This window comes from Arachis ipaensis, chromosome B04, assembly GCF_000816755.2.
Source record: "Arachis ipaensis cultivar K30076 chromosome B04, Araip1.1, whole genome shotgun sequence".
Lineage (NCBI taxonomy): Eukaryota > Viridiplantae > Streptophyta > Magnoliopsida > Fabales > Fabaceae > Arachis > Arachis ipaensis.
In genome coordinates this window covers 24075383-24083438 of record NC_029788.2, presented here as the reverse complement: position 1 = coordinate 24083438, position 8056 = coordinate 24075383, and the positions used below count along the sequence as shown (strand labels likewise).

Sequence of the window (8056 nt, the reverse complement as noted above, 5' to 3'; positions counted from 1 at the left end):
ACCACCCCAAACTATAATGCAGCCCCGTATCTATATCCAAGCACATCACACACATAACATTCATATAAAAAAATGAGCCTAAAAATTATGCAGTCTCTTACAACATATTTGAGAGCTAGATATTCTCTAATGGGCCAGTAAAATGAAACAATTCAAGAATTTGGTTTAGAACAAGTGCAATTTTCATATTTGAATAATGATGATGATGATGCCGTGAAAACTTCCATTAGCTCTTATTCTCCCACCACAAAAATAAGGTAAAAACATTCAAGTTCATTATGTGATCACTGCCACTTTTGAAGTAGCATTACAACAAACATGAAGAACACAAGATGGATGAGTATAGACCCAGAACCATGTCAACATTCTCCTTCTAAGATTCAAAACAAAATGAAAGCTTAGACACCGCTTTCGCCGCCGCTAGAAAACAGACGGAAAAAAAAAAAATAAACAGACAGAGAGAGAGGCAGATTTATGTAATATGATCAGAGGCTTCCTCTCTCCCTAAACCTAGTAAGCGTTTTTAAATAGTTAGGCCTTCCTCCTTGGTTTCTTCTTACACACATGCCATTTTTTGAATTCTTGGCCCTTCTTTTTGTTTCTATCTACAGCGAGTTTCGACTAATGCTGTCGTTTATTACACAGTGTAGTGCTGCTGGATTGTGTCAATGTCCAAACCTTTCAGCTTCACCACGGATTCGACGTGTCCTTTAAGCGTGTGAAGCTCACGAAGCCTGAAAAAAGAGATGGTTAAAGAGAGGGAAATTGGTTTCATGTATTAAACTAACATAATCAAATTAATGTTTCTAAAAGAATGAGTAGTTATATATTGGTTACCTTGCAACTTCAGCTCTTCTCTTAGCTTGTTCAGCAATTTCAGACAATTCTCTGTAGCTGTTCTTTTCATTGAAGATGCTAGAAGTCTCCGGTGGTTGGAGTCCATGAAGGGTTCTTTGAGCAAGAGCCCATTGAGCTTCCCTCTCTTCCTTGCCATAGTCTTTCTTGGTGGTGAAGGCAGTCTGTCATGCATTTTGAAACACTTCAATCAAATCCATTCTCTTAAAATAAAAATAAGGTAATCCCAACAGTATAAACTTGAATCATGACAGAGTATCTTCTGTCTTGATTCGAATCTGTACTATTGGATTACCTTAGTGCATAATTAGAATTAGCATATGTATCACGGACCTTGTTTTCGAGGAGATTGAGCCAAGCTTTGCCACTTAAGATGTAGCGAATGGCGAACTTCATTAAGTCAAGTGGAACATAGAAGACAAGACTGTAGAGCCAGATGACTCCAGCCCAACCCCAACCAATTCCCTTGATCTTTGCAAAGCCCCAGTTGGCATACACTGCTATAATTGTAGCAATCTGCAAATTCATCATCACAAAATATCAACTTCATCTTTCTCACAAGTAGTTATCTTCTTATCACTTAACAAGAAATAACACGAAAAGATGGAGCATCATCCTTACCAGTTGAGCAATAATGAAGGCACTAACTAAAAGCAATCCAGGGCGTTCCACATATGACCAGCTGCGCGAACGCGTTACAAATATTAGAGCTTGGCTGACAATACTAACTTGTAGGTACAATGCAGCCGTCATTTCATCAGGGCTTTTATCCAGAGGTCTAACTCCGAATTTGTCCTGCATTGTCAATAATAAATAGGGGTCAGATCTTGAATCCAAAACAAGAACAAGGACAATTAAAGAATATCAGGAATGTTAGTTTATGTTTCTTACAGGGAAGAATGTAGTTTCTTTCATTGCCCAGAAGAATATAACAGTCATGAGAGCCAAGTAACCTCCAAGAACTATTCCGGTAGCGAAAATTTCCTTCAGTTTCCAGCTATCAGGCAAAGGAGATGGCTTAACCCTGTCCTTTGAAATTGTCATGATTGTCCCTAATATTTTATGACAAGGTTTGTGTCAGATTACCATTTTTAAAAGGTGAATTTCAAAGGTATTTCAGAAAAAAAATGTTTAGAGCTGTAACTACTTACCATCATTAAGAATGGCAATGATCAGAACCATGAAAGGAGAGAAATCGAATTTCCAGATCAATGCGATAAACATGAAGCCAAACTGCATTCAAAAAATAGAAAATCCAACATGATCAGTTTCCATTTTACTCTGCCAATGAATTACAAATATAATCACAAATACTGTCTACTTACCACAATACGGATGGTGATAGACACTGCATAAATCTGAAACGCAAAGAAAATGTTTTTAAGTTACATCATTGAGAATGAAATTTAGAAGGGAACTATATGTGTATCATCATAAAAAAAAAATTGAAGAAGCAAGCAACCAACCGTGTAGTTCTTCATTCTCTGGAAAATAGCTCTGCTAGTTAAGACAGCACTAATTATAACACTCAATCCAGGTTCAGTCAACACAATATCAGAAGCACTTCTTGCAGCATCAGTGGCGTCAGCGACAGCGATTCCAATATCGGCCTTCTTCAAGGCAGGAGCATCGTTCACACCATCTCCAGTCATACCACAAATGTGCTTCCTCTCTTGTAACTTCTTCACGATCTCATACTTGTGCTCTGTAGTGAACGAAAATAGCAGAAAAAACAAACCAAGAGTTAGATACTATACAATTTCAATGAACATATATAGAGTGAGAGAAAAATAGAGAAAATAGTAATGAGTATAAACCTGGAAAGACTCCGGCAAATCCATCGGCTTTCTCAATCAACTCTTCGACCGGAAGTGCAGCGATACTTGCATCTTTGTCTTGGCCAAGAAGGGAAGCAGATGGGTACATATTTGTTCCCATTCCAAGTCTTCGGCCTGTCTCCTTAGCAATCGCGAGTTGATCACCTATAAAGAAGAGTAAATGTTAAGATACTAATTCATAATATGGCATCGGTCGATTCCTGTAGCTGATTCTACCTATTAGGATAAGGCTTACCTGTAATCATCTTGACATTTACACCGAGATTAAGAGCCCTGCGAATGGTTTCGGCACTGTCATGCCTTGGTGGATCAAATAGTGACAACAAACCAACAAACTGCCATGGAGCTCCAGGGCTGTCCTTGCTTTTCTCAGGAACTTCCTGCAGTAGCAGAGAAGATGCTTCAGATTCAGATTCTCTTTATTATTATTATTTACAAGAAACTTGGGAATAAGTACTGAAAAATTAAAGCATGAAGACTTTGCTGTAAGAACCTGTCTTGAAACGGCTAGGGAACGAAGGCCTCTTTCGGCGAACTTGTCAATAATGGCATGAACCTTCTTCTTAGCATCATCCCTTAGATTACACAAGTTCATGATCTATTCATCATAACAAAGAATATCATATCAGCATCAATTGAACAAGCCAGAACCTCTCACAAATCATGAACAGACTAAAGATTGTTACCTGCTCCGGAGCGCCTTTGCTTGCACGGTGCCAGTTTCCATCAGCATCAATGTAAGTCAGAGCAGTTCTCTTGTCAACAGGATTGAAAGGTAAAAAGTGAACCTCTCTGATTCCAGCCCTTGCCTACAGCACAAGGCATATACATGTTCAATTTTTTGCGCGATTTTCGAATAATGAAATCAAGGACAAAAATTAAGGACACTAAGCTTTATGAAAGAAGTTAAACCTCTTTAGGATCTGCAAGCATTCCAACAATAGCAGCATCAATGGCATCCTGGTTTTCAGTCCTGGAAGCTCTCGCGGCGAGAAGGATCACATGATCCTTGTCCACTCCTTTAGTAAAGACCTCAATCAAGTTCTTGTCAACACTAAGCTTGTTAAGTGTGAGTGTTCCTGTCTTGTCACTGCAAAGCACATCCATTCCAGCCATTTCTTCTATGGCAGTCATTCGCTTCGTGATGGCGCCCTGTTGCGAAAGCCTGTGAGATCCAATGGCCATTGTTACAGACAACACAGTAGGCATAGCAATGGGGATTCCACCAATCAAGAGAACCAAAAGATTGTCAATTCCATCTCTGTATTTTCGGTGCTGAATTGGATACATGACAATGATCTCAGCCAGCATGCCAACCGCAATGGAACAGATACAGAAGTTTCCAATGGCGGTTAGAACCTTCTGGAAGTGTCCAACTTGGTTGGTGCTGTCAACAAGGTGAGCAGCCTTTCCGAAGAATGTGTGGACTCCGGTTGCAATGACAACGGCTTCAATTTCACCTTGCTTGCAAGTTGAGCCAGAAAAGACTTCATCTCCGGGGTTCTTGGTCACCGGAAGGGACTCTCCGGTAAGAGCTGACTGATCAATCTTTAACGGATCACCTTCTAGAAGACGAGCGTCGGCCGGTACAATGTCTCCAAGCTTGATGCTTATGACATCTCCGGGGACTAATATTGCAGCCTCTTCTTCAGTCCACTTGCCATCTCTAAGAACCTGCAAGGCCATCAATACTTTTTAGTCAAATATGTCAAATAATCTTATGATTCTTAACTATCAATTTTCACCTATCTAATTGGTGAAAACTCACCCACAACCCACAGTTGTATTTATCGTTAAGTTAATAGTTAAACACCATTAAATAACAATTTAATTAAATATGTAAAATCATTCAACAACTTTTAACTATAAACTTTACATACTATACATGGTAAAAGCTCACGTATTTATGTGAAATTGATTGCTGACCATGGTTAGATAGCAATTTTGTCAAACATGTCAAGTTATTTATCGATTCTCAACTATTAACTTCATGTAGAGACAACTGCATATGAGTCTCCATCTTAAATATTTTATCATTCCACAAATTGTTGGTGCATTCAGCATTACCTTTGTTTTAGGAGCAAGACCGGCCATAAGTGCGGCGGCGGCATTTCCGGCGTTGTTTTCTTCAATGAAACTGATGGTGGAGTTGATGACCAACAAGCAAACAATACCTACAAAATCTTGCCAATCCGGGGGCTTGCCATCACCATTTGCAAGAGCAATGGCCATAATGGCTGCAGCTTCCATAACCCATGACAGGGGATTCCACATAAACCCAAGAAACTTGAGAAGTTTGCTTTCCTGTAATATTAACAATGTTATTAAAGTTAATAGTCAGAACATCTTTGTGTATTGTAAATAATAATAATAATAATTAATGTTGTTAGAGAATATGAAGTATGAACCTTTTTCTCTTCTAGCTTGTTTGGTCCAAATATTTGAAGCCTGCTGGCACCTTCAGCAGAGGACAATCCTTCCCTGGTACATTTCAATTGCTCGAACACTTCTTCAACTGGAATTCGTTCCTATAAAACAAAGTTGTGTTAAAATTCATTGTTCTGTTTCAGGTTTACCACGCATCACCCCAGAAAGAAACCAATAATACTGCAAATTGAGTCACTTATTATAAGTTTAACCTTTCTTTTTTGTTGAATGCAATTGTTTGTTTCTTTTCATTGTTTACATGTGATTATTGTCAATGATCAACCTTATGGATGATCCTTTCAAGCTTAAACCTTTGTTTGAATAATTATTTGCATTTCAAACTACTATACAAAGCATTAACATTAGCAAAGACAGATGAGGATGGAAAAGGTAGCGAGTGTGTGGGGGACTATCCTAGTCATACTTTCATTAAAATATACCTAATCATGATTCATGATGATTGATTTTTTGAAAAATAATTGTTGTCTTTAATACATTTATTTTCAGAACAAAAATAATAGAATATTTATGCATACCTAGAAAGAATAGAATAGAAACTCAAATAAAAATTATTTAAATCATTTCGGAATTTTTATTTATTATTATTAATAATAAAGCGTTGACTGTTGGAGCCGTGACATCCTCAAAACCATTGAGTGTCAGACGGGACACCGCACCCTTCTCTTCTCTCTCTCTCTCTCCATGTGATTGGTCCGCCTTATGTGTTGCTAACACCTTTCACGCCTTCCAACTTTCCCATTTAGGTCCCCCTCTTTGCTCTTCTCTCAATTCACTCAAATGCTTCTAATTATTATTATTATTTTATCATGCTGTTAATATAAAAAATTTAACTGAAAACCACTTGTGCGGTTGTGCCTATTATCAATTTAAAAATTGTTATTGGAAAAACTAAAAGAATTTAAATTAATTTAAGTATTTGGCATATTTATTATTAAGAGTCTAACTATAAATTTATGCAAAAATGAATATTGTCCTTGCTTTTGAAAACATTATTCTTTTTACATAAATTTATGTAAATATATAACGCCAAAAAAATTATATATAATGAAATATGAAGTGATATTATCAAAGATAAAAATAACGGTACATTTTTATAATAAAATGTAAATGAACTTTCTCACCACCAGACTATGAGACTATATCAGAAAAAAATTAAAATGTTGTCTAAATAATAAAAGAGTATATATTGACTTAATAGGTAAAATAGAATTAATGCGGAATATATTTTTTTCAATAATAATTCCCTTTTTCGGTAATAATAAATGAATATTCTATATTTTTTATGTTGGTGGGTGGACAGAGTGAAAAATTTGACCGGAAAAAAAATAAGGCAAGTAGGTAACAGTGAGCTGAAATTTGCAGGAGTTGTTGAGGGGCAAAATGGGCAAGTCAAATGAAGGGATCCAAATTAAATGTGGACCCTCTTGGTGTCAGGACCGTTGAATGTGAGAGTTACAATGAAAACGGTTAATCCCAATGGCCAAGATTTTCACATAAAAATATAGAAATTGGTGAAAAACTGAAAATGCCAAAGTACCACGGAAAAAGTACTTAATAAAATTCCCACTCAACCAAACATAGCCGCAGACAGAGAGAGACACGAGAAGGTGTGAACTTTTGAGGAGTGGTTATGATTATGAGTATCATACTGTACACAATACCTTTCACTAATTTTTTTAAATATAATTTTAGTTAATTTTAATACAACATAGTACTTTAATCCTATTTAATATCAAATGTGTACCCAACCTTAAAAAAAAAAGCAATAAATAATGTGAAATTTTAGACGTGTTGAAGTCTATATGCTTACCTGTCTCTCACATGTTAAGATCCACCAGAAAAAAATCATTAAAAAAAATAAAATAAAATAAAAATAAAGAAGAAAAAAAATACACTACGGTATACCTTTCTTCATGCATGTTCATATTACCTAACCAAAAACTGTCCTTTGAAGAAATCGATTCCATATATGATTTTTCCCAGCAAGGGAAAATTAAGTTATATATATGAAAAAGAAAATATTATAGTTCCGAAAACTCTTTTGGCATTCCAATCCTAAAGGGGCAAAAAATAAAGAAATTTATTCAGGGGATTCATGAATCATCATCATATGGTTCAAGCTTTCACATAAGAACTAACAAGTCAACCGAAGAGAAGAGAGTAGTTAGTTATAATAACTTGCAAAGTTTTATTTATATATGCTTCAAGGCAAAGGGTATAAGAGTATATAGCTTTAAAGACAATCAAAATCAAACACTTCATCTTGAAAAAAGAAACAATTGAAAACAAAAAAAAAAAGTAATTAAGTAAGGAGCTTTAATTAACATACCAGATCAACGGTTTCGTTCTTGATCTCCTCTAGGGAGATGGTGGCCTTTTCAGCAGCCATAGTTTTTCAGCCTAAGCAAACCTCCGTCCACCGGAGAGAGCTAGCAAACTAGAGTAGAAGAAGAAGAAAGATTGAAGAAACAAGAACCGAGCAAAAAGGGTGTGGAAGAAGAAGAAGAAGAAGATCAAAGGGTCATTGAAGATTGTGAGTTCTGAATCCCAAGAAAATGGAACACATACATAACCGAGAATAGAGAAGGATGTGAACTCACACCTATGGCTTTGTTTTTATACCGTGTTGGAAAGGAAGAGTGAGCCTCACATTTAAGACTCTGATAATGCCCACCCTCTCTAATTTCTCTCTCTCTTACATCCTACTATTATCTGTCACATGTAGGTTAATATAATTGTTTACTCATAAATATTTTTATCATTTTAGAATATTTATTTTTATCATTTTTAAATTTCATAATAATTTAATTTTAACGTATTATTACTGATAAAACAATTTTCATTAGTTACGCAAATGACTATCAAAAAACGAATATTATTAAACGATTGTATAAAATATTTTATTTTCAATGCGT

At 35.9% G+C, this 8056-nt stretch overlaps 1 protein-coding gene across 1 annotated transcript; it reads right to left on the bottom strand.

Annotated features, from left to right (window-relative positions):
• On the bottom strand, window positions 207-7810 carry LOC107639203 (plasma membrane ATPase 4). Its single transcript, XM_016342665.2, has 16 exons — window positions 7471-7810; window positions 5102-5221; window positions 4761-4997; window positions 3606-4367; window positions 3380-3502; window positions 3187-3291; window positions 2929-3073; window positions 2673-2837; window positions 2322-2560; window positions 2181-2213; window positions 2007-2088; window positions 1747-1907; window positions 1477-1650; window positions 1189-1371; window positions 838-1019; window positions 207-734 (listed from the first exon to the last, which is right to left on the bottom strand). The coding sequence occupies exons 1-16, from the start codon at window positions 7528-7530 to the stop codon at window positions 638-640; spliced, it is 2868 nt and encodes a 955-aa protein (XP_016198151.1). The 5' UTR covers window positions 7531-7810; the 3' UTR covers window positions 207-637.

Coding starts and splice junctions, on each gene's coding strand:
- LOC107639203 (XM_016342665.2), bottom strand. CDS start 7,530: ATGGCTGCTGAAAAGGCCACCATCTCCCTAGAGGAGATCAAGAACGAA. Junction 4,998..5,101: donor ACAAGCTAGAAGAGAAAAAG/GTTCATACTTCA, acceptor TTAATATTACAG/GAAAGCAAACTTCTCAAGTT. Junction 2,561..2,672: donor ATTTGCCGGAGTCTTTCCAG/GTTTATACTCAT, acceptor CGTTCACTACAG/AGCACAAGTATGAGATCGTG.